General features: G+C 48.1%; 1 protein-coding gene across 2 annotated transcripts in view; it reads right to left on the bottom strand.

Moving 5' to 3' along the window:
• The window catches only part of LOC137436555 (protein FAM3B-like), a 76,086-nt gene extending 53,262 nt beyond the window's left edge, over positions 1-22,824 (bottom strand). Inside the window, exons 1-5 of one of the 2 annotated variants that reach the window (XM_068130437.2) lie at positions 22,728-22,820; positions 22,305-22,463; positions 10,721-10,819; positions 4,384-4,428; positions 4,121-4,244 (exon numbers count right to left, since the gene is read on the bottom strand). In XM_068130437.2, coding sequence (XP_067986538.2) covers positions 4,121-4,244; positions 4,384-4,428; positions 10,721-10,811 — 260 coding nt within the window. In that variant the 5' untranslated portion in view covers positions 10,812-10,819; positions 22,305-22,463; positions 22,728-22,820. Of the gene's footprint in view, positions 1-4,120; positions 4,245-4,383; positions 4,429-10,720; positions 10,820-22,304; positions 22,464-22,727 lie in introns of both variants that reach the window. The other variant, XM_068130436.2, reaches the window with a different exon arrangement.
• Positions 22,825-23,162: the final 338 nt, after the last annotated feature.

Raw genomic sequence — 23,162 nt, 5'->3', positions numbered from 1 at the left:
TTTGTGTGTGTGTGTATGTGCGAGTGAGTCATAATAATATACAAACCCTAACCCAACCCAAGCCCTAACCCAACCCCATCCCTAACCCAAACCCATCCCTAACCCAACCCATCCCTAACCCAACCCCATCCCTAACCCAACCCCATCCCTAACCCAACCCCATCCCTAACCCAACCCCATCCCTAACCCAACCCCATCCCTAACCCAACCCCAACCCTAACCCAACCCCATCCCTAACCCAACCCCATCCCTAACCCAACCCATCCCTAACCCTCACATTCAAAATCCCAACCCTAACCCAATCCCATCCCTAACCCAACCCCAACCCTAACCCTCACATTCAAAATCCCAACCCTAACCCAACCCATCCCTAACCCAACCCCATCCCTAACCCAACCCCATCCCTAACCCAACCCCAACCCTAACCCAACCCCATCCCTAACCCAACCCCATCCCTAACCCAACCCATCCCTAACCCTCACATTCAAAATCCCAACCCTAACCCAATCCCATCCCTAACCCAACCCCAACCCTAACCCTCACATTCAAAATCCCAACCCTAACCCAACCCCATCCCTAACCCTCACATTCAAAATCCCACCCAAACCCTAACATAATCTTTCTTTTCTTCTTTTTTAAATACGTATTTCTTTTTTTTTTTTCCTCTTCCTCCAATTCTGTCTTTCAAGGCTTTTAAGTTTGAAGAAGTAGAAATGGGAAGAAAGAATTTTCCAGCATTTTCTTCCTCGAACTTTCTTGATATTGCTTAAATCAAGCGTCATTAAATAAAGAACATTGTTCATTGCTTTAGAATCCAAAGAGTCTCCAAGAGGAACCCCACAGGTAGAGTCTCCAAAATAAAACCAACTTTCCAAGTTCCCAAGGTATAACCACATTCCTGTTGAGCCTCCAAGATAGGTATCACATTCCGAGTCATCAAAACAAAACCCCCATTCCGAGTCTCCAAAAATATAACCATCTTTCCAAGTCCCCAAGGTAAAACCACAATTTTCAGAAATATTGGGGGTTTCCGTGATAAGTCTCACATAGTATAACTGCGGACCATCAGGGAAAACTTCCCTTTCCCAATTTTTTAGGGTTTCTATGATGTGTCTCACATAGTATAACTGCGGACCATCAGGGAGAATTCCCATTTCACAATTTTTTAGGGTTTCTATGATGTGTCTCACATAGTATAACTGCGGACCATCAGGGAGAACTCTCCTTACCCAATTTTTTAGGGTTTCTATGATGTGTCTCACATAGTATAACTGCGGACCATCAGGGAGAACTCTCCTTGCCCAATTTTTTAGGGTTTCTATGATGTGTCTCACATAGTATAACTGCGGACCATCAGGGAGAACTCTCCTTGCCCAATTTTTTAGGGTTTCTATGATGTGTCTCACATAGTATAACTGCGGACCATCAGGGAGAACTCTCCTTTCCCAATTTTCAGAAATTTGTGGGTCTCCAATGTATGACTTGTATTCTGGCTCATCAAGGTAGAACTTGTTCAGTGGGTTTTGTTTTGATAACTCACAACAAGTATCATCATGGTAAAACTCTTTTTCAGGATTTTGTGGATCTCCAAGGTATAACTCTTTGGCTGGGTCATCAAGGTAGAACTCGTTCTGGGGGTCTTGGTTGTTCAAAATGTCTTCAAACAAAAAAATAACTTCATCCCAAGTTGTGTTAAAAGCAGAATTTTCATTTCGTATCTCAGATACAATTTCCTGTGAAAGAAAATAACAATGTATTAATTTAATACAATATTTTTTATTTGTATAAATCAAGCTCTATGAATATTAAAATAAACTTTGTTAACTCTTACACGAGTCTCATCTTAAAAAAAAAAAAAAAAAAAAAAAAAAAAAATTAAATAAATAAATAAATAAATAAACAAACTTACCTCCATTGATAAGAGGTTCGAGTCCAGTTCATCAATCTGAAGGTTGAGTTCTACACAGGTAGTAGGACTCCATGGAATAGCAAAGTTATCCCATTCCATTTCGGCATAGTAGTCCATTCTCAAGTGAAGCAGAAAGCGTGTTTGAAAAAGCCTGTGTGGTCGGTGCCTTTTATAAGGACTGGGTGTGTCTTCCTGTGGAAATTCCCTGGGCGTGTCTTAACTGGAAATGATGTGATGGAAATTCCCTGAAAATGATGTAATGTATTACCTGGAAATGATACAATGCTGAAGAGTTTATAAAGTGGGTGGGACTTAGCAAAAGTGGGTGGAGCTTAGCAAAAGTGGGCGGGGCTTAGTAAAAAGTGGGCGTTGCTTAACAAAAAGTGGGCGGGGCTTAGTAAAAATGGGCGTGGTTTACCAAAAAGTGGGCGGAGCTTACCAAAAAATGGTATGTGGCACTGGAGGCGCTCAAACAAGAACATTGAGGGAGGTTTACCATTTTATCTTAGCTCAGTTAAAATATCTTAATAAAGAACCAAACTCAAACATATTTTTTGTTAATATATTAGATGGTGAAGAGAGTTGTAGGAGAATTAAATTATTTCCCACGCATAAACAAATATTTGTAGGGTCGTTGTTTGAGTGGGTTATATTCACCAGATGATATTAAGAGTAAAAGGTTAAAAGGTCCATGAGGTCAGAAGGATCACAGGTGTTTAAGTGGTCTAATGAATAAGGATAACATGTCAAAAGGTTAGAAGGTTCGTAAAGAACAGGGTGAGAGAAATATAGGTGTTTAGGGGCAATGAGGGAGGGAAAGAATTAATATGGAAGTGAATGGGTCAATGTTTGAGTGGGTCAAAGATTAATCTGCCAGATGATATGTAGAAGAAGGATGATAGGTCTATAAGAGAAAACAAATATTTGTAGTGTTTGAGTGGTCTAATGAACAACATTAAGGATAGGTACTACAGACAAAAGGTTCATAAAGATGAGGGTGGGAGAAATAGAGGTGTTTATGATTTTTGAAAAAGACAAGGGGGTAAATGACATTAGATAGGGATTTCCCATGTTAAACGGAGGTGTCCCAGAAGCAACATTATTACACTACTGATGTATGAGATAGAAGGGAGATGAAGTGGGGAGGAGGCAGCTTTGAGGAGGAGGTGGGAGGGGGGGGGAGAATTTGGGAGGGATGGTTGGGGGGGAGATTTGAAGGGGAGGGGTTGGGGGGGAGTTTTGAATGGGAGGAGAAAGGAGGGAGTTTAGGAGGGGAGGGGCAAGGGGGGAGTTTAGGAGGGGAGGGGCAAGGGGGGAGTTTAGGAGGGGAGGGACAAGGGGGGAGATTTGGAGGGGAGGGGCAAGGGGGGTGTTTCGGAGAAGAGGGGCAAGGGGGAAGATTTGGAGGGGAGGGGCAAGGGGGGAGATTTGGAGGGGAGGGGCAAGATCGGAGTTTAGAAAGTGGATGATTAATGAAAGATGAACATTTATAACAAATTGGGTTTATTGTGATTTTCAAGTTAGCGATCCGTTTAAGAACGATGGAGGAGGGGTGGAATGAATGTGAATTTAGAGCATGCAGTGATTTAGAGTTATAAGAGATTGAATAGTTTTTTTTAATGGAATGAGTTGAAGAGGAAATTGAAAAAAGCCTTTTAAATAGGAAGAAAAACAGCGTGTTGTAATAAACCACTGAATAAAACTGCAGGGGAAATTTAAACAGAACAGTGAAGAACAATCTTATATTCACAAAAATACCAACGGGGAGAGGGAGCCTCGAGGGACAACCACGAGTCACGTGAACAGGGGAAAAGGTGGAAGGCAAGAAGTTAATGGGGGCTGGGCGAGACAGCGCACGTGGACAGGAGCACACGATGGGACAAAAGCACACGTGGAGAAAGGGAAATAATTGTTGTTGTTTTTTTGTTTGTTTTTTGGTGAGCGCCAGGGGTATTGCCCCTGTGTTTAGGGCTTAGATGAAGATATAATCACATTTTCGGTCAAATTTATGCAAAAATACAGAAAACTCTAAAGGGTTCACAAACCTTTTCTTACCAATGTATATTACCACTGCCATTACTACCAAGATTCTACCAAATCCTAAATTGACAACCTCTTGATTAGATCATGTCACACATTCCTAGCGAATTATATGGCTCGTGTCACCAACTAACTAAATGCTACTTGGTCTGGCAAGTGCCCAATTCCTACGAATTATTGTCGAAGCAGAGTCGAGGTAAGACATTGAGGTCGCCTCCACTGGTCAGCCGGAAGGGATGATGTTGAGGAGGGCACTGCTGGGCCAGGCCACAAGGATTTTGCCTTGGAGATGGGGCTGAAACAACAACAACAACAAAAAAAAAATCAGTCATGGGAGTGAGAATTTTGATGAGAAGCGGTCAAATACGTAATTGATAAACTCAGTTCAGAATTTGAGGAAAAAAGGATAATTTTCAGAATTTTCAGTATCTTACCTTTCTTCGCTGTTAACTTCAAGATGCCCTCTACCTGATCAATTCCTGAGAGACATAGTACAGGTTAAATCTCAAATTATCTTACTTTAAAATCTGAATTCTTTGGCATTCTTTGTCGTGCAGGTTTTACTCTCAGACCAAATATCTGCCCTTCCACATCTTCCTTATCAAAAAATTATTTACCTGGAGCATTATCAACATCATTGAGTTTGTCATTCTGAGTCAGCTGTCCTGCCCACACTCGCTTGTCAAAATCAAGCATCACTCTTCATATTTTTTTTAAGACTGGCCTTTGAGCTGGTACTCAGGTCAAATTCCAAATTTGCCTTCATGACGATAACAATTGCAATGTCCTCGGGGTACGAGGAGAGGCAGCTTGGCTGCAACTCCGTGAATACCCAGAATAACTGAGAAATTAATAAAGCAGACAAAATCCATAATTTAATCCTGGTCAGATCCTGTATGCATTTAATAGATAAGGTGGTGCCATACAAATCACCTGTGTTTTCACTCGACTCACGTGGAACGACTGATCAAAATCTGCATTTGTATCGATTTTGGAACTTATATGGTCATATTTTCTTTGTTCTCTATAGAAGTCAAGGCTGATGGAAGTTTCTTTTTTCTCTGTAGAAGTCAAGGCTGATGGAAGAGCTAAATTATAGGTGGTGACAAGTTAACAAAAGAATTAAGAGGAACATCGTCTCAATCCATTTGAAATGTCCAAAAACTCAGTAATGACTGTCGCACTCACATCTTGCAAACTCACAGAGTGGGGCAAGTGTAGGCAGTGGTGAGGGAGGAGCTGGTTATGCATATAAATACTCAGATGCACTACGGTATTGAAGGGATTGGCAGAGAGAAAAAGGGAGTTTTGGGTAAGCATAATGAGAAGAGCTCAGTATGGCAATGCGAGAAACCACGAGATAGCGATGGGAATCAGTCGAATGACTAGAGTGAAGAGCACGACAACAGACAACAAAGGAGGTCGGTTCCGCAGCCGACATAAACTGAATTACCATTCTAAGAGGGTACCTGAATACCATTGGCTAACAGTTTTCAAAGCATGGCTCGATGCCAGACGGTATCAAAGGTATGGAAGATATCCAAGGAATTTGTCGTGACATCTTGTTTGAAATTCAGGAAATCCTTGCATGGTTGTGTTGAAGAAGCAACAAGTCCAGAGGGGATTATACAGGGAGAAATCAAACATGATCAGAGATTAGAGAGTGGATAGAGAAGAGCTGAGAATTAAAGTCTGCAGTAATGATAGATTCTACCACTTTCCTTATTATGGGAGAAGGCTGATCTGTAGTTGAGACCATCCTGATGAATCAAGGTAACATTGGAAACTTTCCACGAAACAGGCAAACATCCCTCAACTAATTACTTTGAAAGGAGCAGAGAAAGAAGAGTGGACAGAGCAGATGAAGAATACAAGCAATGATACAATCAGTGAAGTAGCAGTAGAGGTTTCAAGATTGACTTCTTTCACGAGCAAAATCCTCATGTTGTAGAATGCAGCCTGTGATAAGAATTAAGAGGGTGGGAACACAATGGAGGGTGTGGGGGGGTTTGGCCTTTTCTGCAAAGGTGGGACTAAAACACAGCTTTTTCACAAGGAGCATTCAGTGTGACTCTTTCCTTTAGGATGTAGGGATAGAAAAGTGACAGACCTGACAAATTGCCACCTGGCTTTTGAGGATGGTGGGAGGCTTGAAAGGTTTGTCCTCAGATGACGTTGATGCAGGACAAACACAGTTTGTGGGCTAGGTGAGGAAATGATGGTACGTATCTGTAGGGTTGACCTTCAGAGAGAGAATGCAAGCTGCTCTCTAGAGATTTTATAACACTTATCAATATACTGTACTCGAGTCAGGATATCGAACAGCTCACCTGGACACATGAAGGAACTAGAACGACACTCAGTAGAGCGCATACCTCCGCCAGGCTGAACAGTTTATGTTTTGTATCCCACTGATGGGCCGGATCTGGATTTGGACCTGACCCAAAATCAAATCGGCTTGTTCTTGTCACCTAATCAACCCATCCACTACGTTTTGTCATTGCTTGTCCAGAACTTTTTGAAATATCATGCTATATATTGTTTTTGGCTCTATCTCACTCAATGGTGACAAATCACTTAAAAAATTAAATAATGCTCATATCCGAATCCATATTCAGATCTTCCCCAAAACTGAATCGATTCGCCATTGTCACACACCCAACCTCTCCACCAAGTTTCGTCCAAATCCGTCCACAACCTTTTGAGATGTCCGTCTCGCACAAAAACAGACAGAGGTAAAAACAAATTCTCCGTCAACCTTCGGTGGTGGGGATAAAAAGTCCCGTTTTATTATAAGGGAGATAAATTGATGTCATGGAAACAGTTGACATGTCAAAACGGCTAAATCTATCGTTCTGATTTTTGGTGAACCAATTCTGTGACACAATATGCAAACCCTATTCAAATTTCAAGTCAACTGGATGAAAATAGAGTTTATACAATCTGGACTTTTGACTTTTTAACCTCAAAACAATATGTTCCATGGTTTTAAATAGTGAACCAATTCAGTGCCTTCAGAAAGTATTCACACCCCTTGACTTTTTTCACATTTTGTTCTGTTCCAGCCTGAATTTAAAATAGACTTAAATTGAGATGTTTTTGTCCCTGATCTACACAAAATACCCCATAATGTCAAAGTGGAATTTTGTTTTTTTAGAAATTTTTACAAATGAAATAAATGTGAAAAGCTGAAATGTTTTGAGTCAATTAGTATTCAACCCCTCTTCTAGAACCCTCCAAATTGAGCTCAGGTGCACCCTCCAAATTGGGTCATCCTTGAGATGTCTCTACCACTTGATAGGAGTCCACCTGTAGTCAATTCAATGGATTGAACATGATTTATAAAGAAATACACCTTTCTATATAAGGTTCCACTGCTGACAGTGTATGTCAGAGCAGAAACTCTACCATGAAGTCGAAGGAACTGTCGGTAGAACTCCGAGATAGAATTGTGAGGAGGCATAGATCTGGGTAAGAGAAAAACAATTTTAGAGTGTTGAAAGTTCCCAAGAGTACAGTGAGCTTCATCATTAGGAAATGGAAAGAATATGGAACTACCCAGACTCTTCCTCTAGCTGGCCTTCGGACCAAACTGAGCAACCGGGCAAGAAGGACCTTGGTCAGGGAGGTGAGGAAGCACCCAGTAACCACTCTGACAGAACTAGAACTCCTTGGCTGAGATGGGAGAACCTACCGGGGGGACAATAGTCTGAATCACTTCACAAATGCAGGCTTAATGGGACAGTGGCAAGACGGAAGCCACTCCTGACAAAAAGGCGCATGACAGCATGTCCGGAGTTTGCACAAAAGCACGTGAAAGACTCTGACAGCATGAGGAAAAAGATTATGTGGTCTGACGAGATGAAAATTGAACACTTTGACCTGAATGCAAAATGCTACATCTGGCGGAAACCGAGCACAGCTCATCATCCATCTAACACCGTGCCTACCGTGAAGCATGGTGGTGGCAGCATCATGCTATGAGGTTGCATTTCAGTGGCAGGGACTGAGACTTGTAAGGATAGAGGGAACAATGAATGGAGCCAAATACAGTCAAATCCTTGAGGAGAACCTGCTTCAAAGTGAAAAAAAACCATAGACTGTGGCGAAGATTTACCTTTCAACAGGACAATGACCCCAATCATACAGCTAAAGCAACACTGGAATGGCTTCAAAACAAGAATGTTAAACTCATTGAGTGGCCCAGGAAAAGCGCAGACTTGAATCCCATTGAGAATCTGTGGAAAGACTTGAAGATGCTCTCCATCCAACTAGACAGAGCTTGAGAAAATCTGCAAGGAAGTATGCGAGAAACTCACCAAATACAGATGTGCCAAGCTGATATACAGTCATGTGAAAAAGTAAGTACACCCCATGTAATGTTTTGACTTTTTCAACATATTTCAACATACAGCTATTTGATCTTCATTTCAACAATATTGATAGATAAAGGTGATATAATATAACAAATATCATGAAACATTTACATTTTGTAGTCCATTGTATAATTTAAATAAACATAGATGCAAATTTCGCATGTGGAAAAAGTAAGTACACCCTTGGCTCTAATAGATGGTATTGCCCCCTTTGGCAGAAACCTCAAGTACGTGTTTCTTATAACTGTCTACCAGTCTCTGACATCGACTGGGAGAAATTTTTGCCCACTCCTCCATGCAGAATTCTTTCAGCTGTGCAATGTTTGAGGGGTTTCTTGCATGCACAGCTCGTTTCAAATCCCCCCACAACATCTCGATGGGATTTAGATCCGCGCTTTGACTTGGCCATTCCAGAACCCTCCATTTCTTTCTTTTCAGCCATTCCTTGGTGGATTTACTGGTATGTTTAGGGTCATTGTCATGTTGCAAGGTCCACCTTCAGTTGAGCTTCAACTTTCCGACAGATGGCCTCACATTACCCTCAAGCTCCCTCTGGAACAATGAAGAATTCATAGTGGATTATATGATGGTGAGCTGCCCAGGCCCTGATGCAGCAAAGCTGCCCCAAACCATAATATTTCCACCACCATGCTTTACAGTTGGTATCAGGTTCTTGTGGTCAAATGCTGTCTTTGGTTTTTGCCAAACATGTCTTTTGGTACTGTGGCCAAATAGCTCTACCTTTGACTCATTTGTCCAGAGCACATTGTTCCAGAAGTGCTGGTCTTTGCCTAGGTGTTCATTGGCAAACTTTAGTCTTGCTCTGATGTTCTTTCTGGACAGCAAAGGTTTCCTCCTGGCACACCTCCCATGTAGATCAAATTTGTGCAGCCTCTTTCTAATGGTAGACTCGTGCACTTTGACATCAACAGTGGCAAGAGCTACCTGGAGGTCCCGTGATGACATTATGGGGTTCTTAGAGACTTCTTTCAGCATCTTGCGGTCTGCTCTCGGGCTGAACTTGCTGGGGCGGCCTGGCCTGAACAAGTTGGCAGTTGTTTGGAATCTTCTCCACTTGTAGATGATCTTCCAGACAGTCGAATGCTTGATTTCAAATTGTTTGGAGATCTTTTTAAATCCCTTCCCAGACTCGTAGGCATCTATAACCTTTTTTCTGAAGGCCTCAGAGAGCTCTTTTGATCTAGGCATGGTGATGCCGCACACTTCAACAACAAAGAGCAAACCAAACTAAATGTCTGAGGTTTAAATAAGACAGGTTCCTTCAAGATCCTCTCTTAACGATGTTCTAATCATTTGCTGAGCTGGTGCACCTGATTCTAATTTTCGGTATTTGAAGTAGTGATAAATGTAGAGGTGTACTTACTTTTTCCACATGCAAAATTTGCATCTATGTTTATTTAAATTATACAATGGACTACAAAATGTAAATGTTTCATGATATTTGTTATATTATATCACCTTTATCTATCAATATTGTTGAAATGAAGATCAAATAGCTGTATGTTGAAATATGTTGAAAAAGTCAAAACTTTACATGGCGTGTACTTACTTTTTCACGTGACTGTAGACATACCAAAGAAGACTTGAAGCTGTAATAGCTGCCAAAGGCACTTCTACAAAGAATTAACTCAAGTGGCTCAATACTTATTTAAATGAGATCTTTCTGTATTTTATTTCTCAATTAATTCGTAAAAATTTCAAAAAATAGCTTTTCACTTTGTCATTATGGGGTATTTTGTGTAGGTTGGTGACAAAAGGCACCCTTTCCCCCCTCCCCTCCCCCGAGGACAACTGCCCGTGTCCTTTGTGGCCTTTTCGTCTGTTCCTCGTTTTGCTTCGCCGACCTCATCGCCTCCTCACCCCCTCCTTTGATGTCCCCATCACCAGCGATAGATAAGCCACCCAATTTTCATTCCCTTTTTCCTGTCTGTGATTGAATATGCAGTGATGAGCCTTTGATTTCTCTACATTGATTTTACCTCATTGTATATAGTTATTTGTTGAATTTATTTTCCCTTCCATCCCGCTGTTGAATTCCACACCGTCGGATCTTCCCCTGGTTTGTTGTGTTTGGGAATAAATCAATTTCTTTTAAAAGAACTAAGATTGTTCTGTTTCTCCTCTGAACCGCACGTACAATTTTCATGGTGCTCATGGGCACTGATTTCTGTTTTTAAGTGCTTATTCGTTTAAAAAGAAAAGCTTTACCTGTCAAACAAATTCCCTACTTTATGCTTTGTTATGCACACTGCTCTCAGTTAATAGCATTTGCTGAGACATTGTTTGCTGTAAAAATGCATAGCACACGCAAGTAGCAATGACAGTAGAAAATGGATTGTAGTATATTTGTGCCGAGTTGCCCGCTCTTGCGAACCTATATTGATGGCGTGTTTTGCAGCTTCATGTCCAATCAGCACACCCAATATCCAGCAGCAAACACAAGTTACCAGAAAAAGCATGGTCATTTGCAGGCCTTGGGGAGCGGGAGGGAGAGAAATTATTGCAATTAGTCTACAATAAGCATTAAGCAATATAGAGTATTCTAGTCATCTGTATAGCAGTTTAGTATTGTTACGTTTGTGGGGGTAAATGAAGAAATACCTTAAGAAAGTTCAGAATGTGTAGATTAGCATGCTCCGAGTGTCGCGAAGAAGAAGAACCCATCTTCGATGTGAGTGTTTCGGTGTCTCCACACAGAGGAGTGGAGTTGTGCTATCTAGGTAGGGTCTGTAAGGTTAAATTCCCCTGTACGTGTTTGCCTCCTGTGATCTTCCCTCCGTCTTTATTGTCCCCCGTCGCACGGCGGAGCGAAAGGGGGACTATGGTTTTCCCATCCGTCCGTGTGTCCGTCCGTCTGTGCGTGTGTGCGGGCATACGTAAGTGAAGGACCGAAATCTAATTTGGTGTGTGGATGCAACTCACGTCAAAATCCAAGATGGCCGCCGCCATGTATGTCTGACGCCCTGAATGTCTGAAAATTGTGAGCGGAATATCTTGCAAAATAAGCGAAGTACCAATTTCTAATCTGGTGTGTGGGTGTATCTCGGCATAAGGAAGAAGGCTATTGAAAATTGGGTCGCCACGTCAAAATCCAAGATGGCCGCCAGCATATATATGCCTGAAACTTGTGAGCGAAATATCTTGAAAAATAAACGAACTACAAAATTCTAATCTGGTGTGTGGATGTATCTACGCATAAGGAAGAACGCTATAGAATATTGGATCGCCACGTCAAAATCCAAGATGGCCGCCGCCATGTATGTCTGAACATTGTGAGCGGAATATCTTGAAAGATAAGCGAAGTACCAGCTTCTAATATGATGTGTGGGTGTATCTAGGCATAAGGAATAACGCTATTGAAAATTGGGTCGCCACGTCAAAATCCAAGATGGCCACCACTGTAGCGGTTGCCTCGGCATCCTCCCCCGACGACTTGACCAGCCCCTCGGTCAGCTCAACCCCAGTCCTACGTCCCCCCAGCGCTTCGCACAGTGGAGTACGTTTTTGTGCGTCATGACGCACATCGGGGGCCACTCCGGCCGCCGTACGACGGGCCCTTCCGGGTCCTGCGATGGGACGACAAGTCTTTCGTCGTCGACGTCGGCGGCAGGTCGGACCGGATTTCGGTGGACAACCTCAAGCCGGCGCACTTGGACGTCGACCAACCACCACGGTTGGCCCTTCCTCCGCGGAGAGGCTGCCCCCCGTCCACGGTTCCCCCCGCTCGACCACACACCACCACACCGGAACCCCCCCCCCCCCCCACGACCCTCCAGGGGTCGCTTCGGCCGGGTCATCAGGACCCCCCTTAAATTGACCCTGCCGGTGCAAGTCGATTCTGGGGGGGCGCATGTAGCGGTTGCCGCTGAGCATACACAATCGCCTTACACCTGCCGAAGACGCAACCAGGGAGCGATCACTGTACCGGGCTCGCCCTGGCCGCCTGGGCATGTCCAGACTCGCCTTTCCCGGGCATGCCCAGACTCGCCTTTCCCGGGCTCGCTCAGGCCGCCCGGGCATGCCCAGACTCGCCTTTCCCGGGCAAACGCTCCGGCATGACGTGTTTGATTGTGCTTATATATATTGCTACCCGATAAACGGGCTGCACAGAGTGTGCTGGGTTCTGTACGAATAAACAAGCTTTGAACTCAACCAAATGGCCTCGTTCTCTCGCCTTCCACGACTCCTAAACCACCAAATATATGTCTAAACCTTGTGAGCAAAATATCTTGAAAACTAAACGAACTACTAACTTCTAATCTGGTGTGTGGGTGTATCTACGCATAAGGGAGAACGCTATTGCAAATTGGGTCGCCACGTCAAAATCCAAGATGGCCGCCTTGCGTCTTCCACTTTGTCAACTCGCATCACTTCCCCGATGGGGGACCTAGGCGTAACGCTTGTTACAATTTAAAAGCCGGCCAAACAACAACTATAACAAATTGACTCATCCTCTCACAACCCCACCAGGGCTAACCAACACCCAGCACATTTGCCGATCGGCACGTAAATCCGGCCTTACGACCGCAGACGTCATCCGAACATTCCAGAACAGCGACTAGACTCCGCCCCCCGATGACTCGCAATGAGGAGGCCATGCCCTGGCCTTTATGATTGGTGGAGGTGTGATGGGATGATTGAGTAGAGCTCGGTGATTGGACAGAGTGTGACGTCAGCGTGGAACATTTGCGAGCTGGAGGAAGAGAACGCGCTCTCGCCATTTTGGTCTCTCTTGTCCCGGGTTTGGTTGTGGGCGGTCGCAGTCTTCTCTTCTGGCCCTGGTCTTGATTGCAGCGGTGGCTTGGTTGTTTTGCGTAGGAGGACAACACACGCTCATCTGTGTGCACTGGGGAGATCATCGGAGCCGTATTAGCAAAGAAGGATCCTTCCTGCTTGCCTTACGCCGGTGACTGGCTGTGGGTGCGATTCTACGCCATCTTGTGCATTTCCCACGCGGTGGTTCGAGGCGACGACCAGCAAGCCTTACCAGCGACTTGTGGACGCAAAGCTGAGTACCGGCCGATTACCAAAACATTATTTATTTTCTTTCATTATCCTTTCCTACTATTTATCCTTCATACTTTCCTAAATATTTATATATTTCATTATCCTATTATTTGTAGCTGTGATGGAGGTGCTGGCCCAGAATGTAAAGGAGGGTTTGCCGTGGGAGTTGTTGTATGCAGATTATTTGGTGTTGATTGCAGAAAGTATGGATGGACTGAAGGAGAAGATGAACAAGTGGAAGGAATGTATGGAGACAAAAGGTCTGAAGGTGAATATCGGAAAAACGAAGGTGATGGCAAGTGGTAAAGCATGTGTGGAGGTGGAAAGAACTGGGAAGTGGTCGTGTGCTGTGTGCAGGAAGGGTGTCGGAGTGAACTCCATTCAATGTACAATGTGCGCAATGTGGGTTCATCAAAAATGTCGTGGTTTGAGAGGGTCATTAACCAGTGTGGCAGCTACATTCAAATGTAAGGTGTGCACAGAGGGAGCTGCAGATGGAGGAAATGTGGAGTTGGATCTTGGAGATGGCGTGAAGCTGGAAGGTGTGAAAACATTTTGCTACCTAGGAGACATGTTGAATGGAGAAGGTGGACCAGACACCGCAACGGTTGCTAGAGGGAGATGTGCATGGAAGACGTTTCGGGAACTTTCGGGAAAAAGGGAACCACGATTATTGCCTTGGGGCCCACAAGGCTAACCCCCGCTCTATCTGGGAAAATGTCCTTAAAATGCCTGTTGTTGTTGTTGTTTTTTTTCATTACCCTTTCCCCTTGTTTGTATATGAGTCTGATTGGAGACGTCTCAATTAGGAATTTTAGTTTTTACCTCACTTTTCATTGTTATTTGCATTTATTTTCATTAAATCATTATTTGTCGAATCTTACTTTTCCTGTATTGTGGATTTTGCTGTCCCATCTTTGTGTTTGTGGGTTTGGATAACCCCTGCGTGTGTTCCCGATTAAATAAGGCTCGGGCCTTCCCGCTCGCGCCAAATACAATCCCGCCAAGGTTCAGAGTACGCCTTGGAGTTTAAGCTCGTTTCGGTCATTCATCCTCTTGGGGTTTTAACCCCGGGGACACGACAGTATTTTAATGTTCTGTGCTAGTTGTCATAGCTGTCAGTCTTTCACGTATCACTATAAGATGCACTTATATGCACTTGTGCACCGCTGAACCGGATTAGCTTAAAACTGCAACTTGTGCTCAGTATGTGTAACAAATGTTTAGGGAGTTAGACTGTTCCACCCAAACTTGTTTTTTAATATAAAATGTGGGAATTATTTTGATACTATACTGTATTCTCTGCATGAAAGCAAACTTTGAAGGAGACTCAGAGATGATCCAGATAATTTGGACAGAAGGAGTGGGTGAGTAGGTAAATAGGAGTGGAGACGTAGATAGAGGGGAGAGTGGGTGAAGGACGAGGTGGGTGAAAAGGTATGGGGGGGTAGATGAATGGGTAAAGGGGAAAGAGTGGAAGGGGAAGTCAGTGAAGGGATCGACGCGAGTGGGTGTGGGAGTTAAGGGAAGAAGGTGAATTGGGTGATAATGGTAGTGAGAGAAGAGGTTGAATGAAGTGAGTGATTTGGTTGAGTGGAAGGATGTGAAGGTGTAAAGAAGGCGATGGGATAAGGAGAATAAGTGGAGTTGATGAGGCTTTGAGGGAAATGTGTAAAGGGGAATGGGAGAATGATTGCTGAGCAAATAGGTAAAAGGGAGTAATTTGCAGGCGTTAGCTGCAATGGGCCATCTTCAGGTGAGTCCCAAGTCCCAGGACATTGTTTTAGCTACTTATACAAGATTTGTTTATACCATGTACCAGAGTGAGCCACAAGCCCACAAGCCCCAGGAGTAATAACATATTACAGTAATAACAGTGATCTATAATAAATGTGTGTGTGTGTGTGTGTGTGTGTGTGTGTGTGTGTGTGTGTGTGTGTGTGTGTGTGTGTGTGTGTGTGTGTGTGTGTGTGTGTGTGTGTGTGTGTGTGTGTGTGTGTCCGTCCGTCCGTAATTCCAAAATCACGAAACCTGGCGGCCCCAAACTTTGCATGCACGCTTCTCAAACTCCAAAAAACTGCGTGAATGAAAACTGGGTGTTTGGATGTGTTAAAATACACTTTTTGAAGATACTTAACGGCCTTATTTAATTAAAACAAAAACAGGCTTTATCCTTGGTCAATCCGCTATCCCTCACAGGGTTCTTGTGCTTTTTTGACCCGTTCAAAAACACCTTGCCTTGGAACAGACCGCAACGGTTTCTGCACGATTGAGCGCGCAACATGTATGTTTTGACTTTCCTCAGTCACATTAAAGCGCGGCGTTACGCGCGCTGCTTGCGAGCAAGGAGGAAGCGGACAAGCGGTAACTTATTAGCGTCTTTATTTCAGGAGCTCACTGTAACACTGGCACGCTCCGGGCTGCGCGCCCGGTGTATATCATGAGGCCACGCCTACCCCTCGGGCGTGGCCACCGCCCACTTGGTGCGCGGAATGATGTCACCACGCCAGTGGGCTTTTGTGTCCGCCACATGCGCCCCCCCCAGAATTCCCGCGCACCTGGAGGGCCAGTTTGCGGGGCAGACGAATGACCCGGCCGAAGCGCCCCCTGGCGATCGGCGGCGTCCGGGGTGCAGGGATGCCAGGTGGGATGCCCCTGGCTGCCCCTGGGATGGGTGCAGGACCGGGGGGCGGCGTGGCGGCGGGGCTGGGCGGTGCCGGTGGTCCGCCCGCAGGGGGGCGGCCCCGACGTGGGGGTTGGGCCACTGGCGGTGGATGGTCCACGTCGAGGTGGGCCGGCTTGAGGCGGTCCACCGAAACGCGGTCAGGAGTACCGCCGATGTCCAGGGTGAAGTGCTTCGCCCCGGTCTCCAGCACATGGAAAGGCCCGTCGTACGGGGGCCGCAGTGGTGTCCGGTGGGCATCGTGGCGGACGAAGGCGTACTCCGCCGTGCGAAGCTCCGGGGCGACGTGCGTCGGTGGGTGCCCGTGGCATGCCGTTGGCACCGGGGCGAACCTCTGGGCGGTCTCTTGCAGAGCGGAGCGCTGCTGTGCCGTGGACCATGGTGCCGTGAAGTCGGGGAGGAACTCGCCCGGCACCCGCAGCGGTTGCCCGAAGACCAACTCCGCCGCGGATGCGCGCAGGTCCTCCTTGGGCGCCGTCCGGAGGCCCAGCAGGACCCAGGGGAGCCTGTCGACCCAGCCGCCGTCGCGGAGGGTGGCCCGGAGCGCGGCCTTCAATGAGCGGTGAAATCGCTCACACAGGCCGTTAGCCTGGGGGTGGTAGGCCGTGGTTCGGTGCAGCCGGACCCCGAGCCCCTGCGCGACCGCCCCCCAGAGCTCCGAGGTGAACTGGGGGCCGCGGTCGGACGAGATGTCTGAGGGGGCGCCGAACCGGGTGACCCAGGTGGCGATGAAAGCCTGCGCGACATCGGCCGCCGTTGTCGACACCAAGGGCACGGCCTCCGGCCACCGGGTGGTGCGGTCCACCATGGTGAGGACGTAGGTGAAACCCCACGAGGGGGGCAGAGGTCCCACCAGGTCCACGTGGACGTGGTCAAACCGGCGTTCCGGCACCGTGAACTGGGCCAACGGGGCCTGGGTGTGCCGGTGCACCTTGGCGCGGGCACGCGAGGCACGTCCTGGCCCAGCCGCGGACGGCCTTCCGGAGGCCATGCCAGATGAACTTGTCGGCGATCAGCCTTTGGGAGGCCCTCGCGCCCGGGTGGGACAGGCCGTGGATGGCGTCAAACACCTGGCGCTGCCAGCCCGCGGGCACGATGGGGCGAGGACGCCCGAGGGAGACGTCGCACAAGAGGGCCACACCCGCGCCGTCGAACGGCACCTCGGTGACGCGGAGGCCCGTGATGGCGGTCCGCAAGGCCTGGACGTCGGGGTCAGCGGCCTGGTCCGCTGCCATCCGGGCATAGTCGATGCCGAGGTGGACTGCGTGGGCGACGGCCCGGGAAAGGCAATCCGCCACCGGGTTGTCCTTCCCCGCGACATGCTGGATGTCCGTCGTGTACTCGGACGCGGCCGAGAGGTGACGCTGCTGCCGGGCCGACCACGGCTCGGTGACCTTGCCCATCGCGAAGATCAGCGGCTTGTGGTCGACGAAGGCAGTGAACGCACGGCCCTCGAGCAGATGGCGGAAGTGCCTGACCGCCAAGTGAAGCCCGAGCAACTCGCGGTCGAAGGTACTGTAACGGCGTTCGGGCGGGCGAAGCTGCCGGCTAAAGAACGCCAGCGGTTGCCAAGCTCCACGCACCCATTGCTCGTGCACCGCGCCCACCGCGTAGTCCGAGGCATCGGTGGTGAGGGCGATCGGTGCATCGGGCGCCGGGTGCGCGAGCATGGTGGCGTTAGCCAAGGCGAGCTTTGCGCCCGTGAACGCCGTGTCCATCTGCTCGGTCCAGGTAACGTCGCCTTTGCCCGGCTTACCTCGGGGAGCTTCGTGCAGGGGGCGCAGGAGCTGGGCGATACGGGGCAGGAACCGATGGTAAAAGTTCACCATGCCCAGGAACTCCTGCAGCCCTCTGATCGTGCGGGGGCGCGGAAACCCCTTCACCGCCTCCACCGCCTCCACCTTGGCCGGCAGGGGGACGGCTCCGTGCCTGGTGACCCGGTGCCCCAGAAAATCGATTATGGCGGCGCCGAACCGGCACTTTGCGGGGTTCACAATCAGGCCATGCTGGCCCAGGCGTTCGAAGAGCGTGCGGAGGTGGCGTAGGTGCTCTTCGCGGGACGCGCTGGCGACGAGGATATCGTCCAGGTAGACGTAGACAAAATCCAAGTCGCGCAGGACACTGTCCATCAGTCGCTGGAACGCCTAAGCCGCATTCTTCAGACCGAAGGGCATGCGCAGGAACTCGAAGAGTCCGAATGGCGTGATGACTGCCGTCTTCGGGACGTCCTCTGGCCTGACGGGGACCTGATGGTAGCCGCGTATGAGGTCCACCTTCGAGAAGAAGGACATGCCCGCCAAACGGGCGGAAAAGTCCTGAATGTGGGGGACAGGGTAGCGGTCGGGAGTCGTGGCGTCATTGAGATGGCGATAGTCCCCGCACGGTCGCCATCCCCCGCCGGGCTTCGGCACGATGTGCAGCGGCGACGCCCAAGCGCTCTCTGAGCGCCGAACGATGCCGAGTCGCTCCAGGGTAGCGAACGCCGCTTTTGCCACCGCCAGCTTCGTCGGCTCAAGGCGGCGTGCCCGGGCGTAGACCGGTGGCCCGACGGTGGGGATGTGATGGGCCACCCCGTGCTTGACGGCCCCCGCCGAGAAGGTGGGCCGCGTGAGGGCCGGGAAGCCGGCGAGGAGGCGGGTGAATGCGTCCGCTGCCGGAAGCGTACAGACCAACGTGGCCGGAACCGAACCGTTCGGCAAGCCGCTTGGCAAGCCGCTCGTTGAGCTGCTCGACGAGCTGGGCAACGCACAAGCGAGCGAGCTGAACGTCTCGGCCTGGACAAGACGTCTGCGCTTGACGTCGACCAGGAGCCCATTAGCGCACAGGAAGTCCGCGCCAAGCAGTGCCATGGGCACGTCGGCGGTGACGAACGTCCATCGGGAAACCTGCCCTCCGAACCGCAGAGAGAGGCAGCGTTTTCCGTACGTACGGATGGGCGTCCCGTTCGCGGCAAGCAGCGCGGGGCCCCCACCCGCGGCGTGCTTGTCTGACGTGCCGGCGGGAACGACACTCACCTGCGCTCCCGTGTCGCACAGGTAACGGCGCCCGGAGAAGGTGTCCGTTATGAACAGCAGGCTGCTCGAACGGCCGGCGCTCATCGCCACTATTGAGCGCCGGCCCGGGCGTTCCCGACCTGTTGAAGGAGCATGGCGGATGACACTGCCGAGCTTCGTGGCCGAACTTGGCGTGGAACCAGCACCAGGTGGTGGAGCTGGAGGAGCGCGGCTGACTCCGCCAGGCCGGTGGAGTTGGCGGGTTTCCCTGCGGTGGCGGTTTTCGCCGCGGTGGTGGGCGGGGCGTGGCGGCGGTCACGAGGTGCGTATCAGCATGCTGCGTATGCTGTATAAGCTGATGCTGTGGATCAGCAGCATCAGCAGCATCAGCAGCATCAGCCACGAGGGCCGTGACGGCCACGCCGACTCTCGCTCACGTGTCCGAAGCGGCGAAGTACTTGTCCGCCTCGGCTGCCAATGCTCGGGGCTCCGTTAGCCCGGTCCCGGCCAACGCGAGGCGAACCTGCGCTGGAAGTTGGCGACGGAAAAGCGCCCGGAATAGAGAACCGGGGGCTTCGTCGCCCAACAGTGACAGCATATGGTCCATTCGGACCGACGGGCGCGTGTCACCGAGCTCGGGGAGATCCAGGAGGCGGTCGGCCCGTGCGTCGTCCGTGAGGCTGAACGTGGCTAGGAGTAGCCACTTGAGTGCCTCGTACTTGTGGCCGTCCGGTGGGTGGCGAAGGACGGACACAACTCGAGCGGCCGTGCCGGGCCCGAGGGAGGCGACGACGTGGCAATAGCGCATGTCACCGCCGGTGAGGCGCCGAAGCTGAAATTGGGCTTCGGCCTGGACGAACCAGACTTCGGCCTGAGCCTCCCAAAATTCGGGAAGTTTGATGAAGTTGGCCATGGCAATGGCGTCGCGTGTGGAAGGATCGCTCCGGCAGATCCAACGTCGAGGGGGTCACCAGTAAAGCGCGGCGTTACGCGCGCTGCTTGCGAGCAAGGAGGAAGCGGACAAGCGGTAACTTATAACTTATAAGCGTCTTTATTTCAGGAGCTCACTGTAACACTGGCGCGCTCCGGGCTGCGCGCCTGGTGTATATCATGAGGCCACGCCTACCCCTCGGGCGTGGCCACCGCCCACTTGGTGCGCGGAATGATGTCACCACGCCAGTGGGCTTTTGTGTCCGCCACAACATCATCGAATGTCTGATCTTCATACATACGAATTGCTGTATACATTGCTTTTGTAGGTGCTATATCTTTCAAACTATGAGCTTCAAATGATTTTATGCATTTCATGATGCGATTTTACACAATGGCCACTCGCAGACTAATTAAATTATATATTCAAAGTTCTAATAGTAATACTTTTAAGAGAGTGGGAAATCTATATAGTATTATGGATTACATAAGATAAAGGCGCCTTCGTTCACCCGTTATGTCTGGCCACGTGGTGTATGTAGAGCCTCGTGAAATAATACTTGTATGTAGAGCCTCGTGAAATAATGCCTGTCAAAATAATCAAACCAAGCCATTTCTTATTAACCGATGTTTGTAAGCCATGGCGCTACAGTTGCAAGCGGTGTAACTGACCTTTTTTTGTTTTTTTTGACTGCGGACGTCGTTTTTTGTTAATTAAAATTACAAATACCTTTTATTATTATAGATGGAATACCACCCCTGCTCACTCCTCCTGAGTATATTTATTTTATTTATTTCCTTACTTTAAAAAGTAAAAAGTAAATCGATCCACGAACAAAGCAGCCCTCTGCCCTCTTATCTGCCTGTGTTGGGGCCTGCAGTGTCGTTCGTCGGACGGTGCCTCGCCTGCTAAAAATGTGCTATTATATTTTCCCCCTTTTTGTGTGGTCTGCTTTCATTATATTACTATAGTTATATATAATATACCTATTAAAAATAACATATAAAAAAACCAATGTCAAGTGCTTAAGCCACTTGGCTTCCAAGGTGATGCGGCGGCTCACTACTCTGCAGGGACATCCCAGGAATTAGAAGGCAAAATAAATTAGAGGATTAAATGCCAAGGGACAAACACAATGTCCGAGAGGTATGCACACTCACTCCAAGCCGTCTAGCCTGGGTTTGAATCCAAACACAGTTGTAAACTGTCATCCCAGTGTTGGTGCTGTTTGCGCTTAAATTTGTTGAATTTCTCCCCCTGTGGAGTTTCATCTGACTAAAACTTCCATCTTGGTGAAGGGTCTGCAGGAAAGGCAGCACATCAGATGGGGACGCAAATCAAATTTGATTACAGACAATGAAAACCTCGGGCGTGTCTTGCAAAGGGTAATTATGTACCTTTAGACAAAATTCCTGCATCGAGATTAAATGGTACAGTCTATGTAAAGTGGGACCATAATTATTGTTCATAATTTCCATCAATGATTTGGATTGTGGGGTTATGAGTCGACCTTCTAAATTTGCAGACGCCACAACGCTTGGAGGTTTATGGGTTGGGGGTCTGGGTGGGGGGGGGGGGGGGGGGGGGGCGGGGGGGTAGGTGATTCAGGAAAGTCTAGATACTTTAATAGATTCGAGAAAAGTTTGGCAGATGGAGTTTAACATAAATCAATGTAAGGCAAGGTGCTGCTGATGGGTACAGCAGAAGGATATGGGGATGTTAATAGATACAGAGGGTAAGCAGACAGGGCAGTGCCAGGTACGTACAGGTAAAGCAAACAGGGCTCTAGGTTGTATTCACAGGGGGATGAATTATAAATCAAAAGAAGTGTTTTTTTTAACATTGTAGAAGAATTTGTTGTTGCCTCATGTAGAATATTGTGTGCAGGTTTGGTCACCACATCTAAGGAAGGACGTAGCTGCCAAAAAGCAGGTACAGCATCGAGCTACTAGATTCATTCCACAGTTAGCTACACAAAGCTATGAGGAATGTTTGAAGGAGGCAAGACTTATACATTTGAGAGGAGGCGATTGCGGGTGCGGTTCCATTGAGACGTTTAAGATAGTGAAGGGTGTGAATTTATAATGTATAATTGTACATCGTTCTACTGCACCAGTAGAATAGGTGCAGTAGAATTTTTGAGCAGAGCGGACAGTGTTAGGACCAGCCATAGCTTCAGGATAAAGAAGAGCTTTCGTTGGGAGAGTGTGTAATGCATGGAATAGTTTTCCCGGAAAGGTAGTGGCAGTGAAGGGAATAGATAAGTTTAAATGGGATGTGGATGCATTGGAGATGGACGGTATGGGGTACCTGGATGTATTGGAGATAGAGGGGTATGGGGTACCTGGATGTATTGGAGACGGAGGGGTATGGGGATGTTGGCTTGTGTGGAAGGTAGTAGTAGGTAGCTTGTATGTAGATGGGTGATGATACTGGGGTTAGTACAGCACAGGCATGATGGGCCGAATGGCCTCCTCCTGCGCAATTGTTCCTTGTGTCACGTCTACATGGTAATAGGATTAGCAAGTCAACATAAACGTGTATCGGTATTTAGTAAACAGGTATAATGGACCCAACAGGTCTCCTCCTCCTGAGTGTCGAAGTTTTTGTGTACCTGTACTACACACACAACTTTACCTTGTCGGCTACGGTGCTACGGTACTACCTGTACACCTGCATGAAGCAAGCGTTACCTTTTAAGGTACCGGTAAATATAATTTTCTCACACTAACAAGTAGACAAAACGTTTCGTACAACTGATACTTACATTTGATTTCAGGCAGCGCAGGCATAATAATCCTGGAGCGCAGAGAACCCAGTTAAGGAAGTTTATCATAAACTAACCCCTAAACTCTATGACGGCGCACACCACGCCCACCGTAATGTCGTCACGCGCGTCAGGTAACGACATGGTGATTTATTCCATGTCATCAAATGTCTGACGTCGAGCTCCAAAGCGATGACGTCACACGTCGTGGCTCCATTTGGATTACAGGCAAATCGATCGCTGCGCTCTCCGAGTAGAGGAATTAGTTATTTATTATCAATCGATACTGATATGTAAAGTTACGTTTTAAAAAGTGAAGTCGCGTACGTAAGGTGTCGCTGGCTTACACAAGGATTGTTCTTTGTTCGAGGTCTGGGTCTGGGGCCTTTCATCTGGGGCCTTTCTGGGGCCTCAACCTCCATTCAGATGATCAGA

The sequence above is a fragment of the Myxine glutinosa genome, chromosome 11 (assembly GCF_964187855.1).
Source record: "Myxine glutinosa chromosome 11, kmMyxGlut1.1, whole genome shotgun sequence".
NCBI classification, from domain to species: Eukaryota; Metazoa; Chordata; class Myxini; order Myxiniformes; family Myxinidae; genus Myxine; species Myxine glutinosa.
The sequence above is the reverse complement of the archived record's forward strand: the minus strand, read 5'-3'. Positions and strand labels throughout refer to the sequence as shown.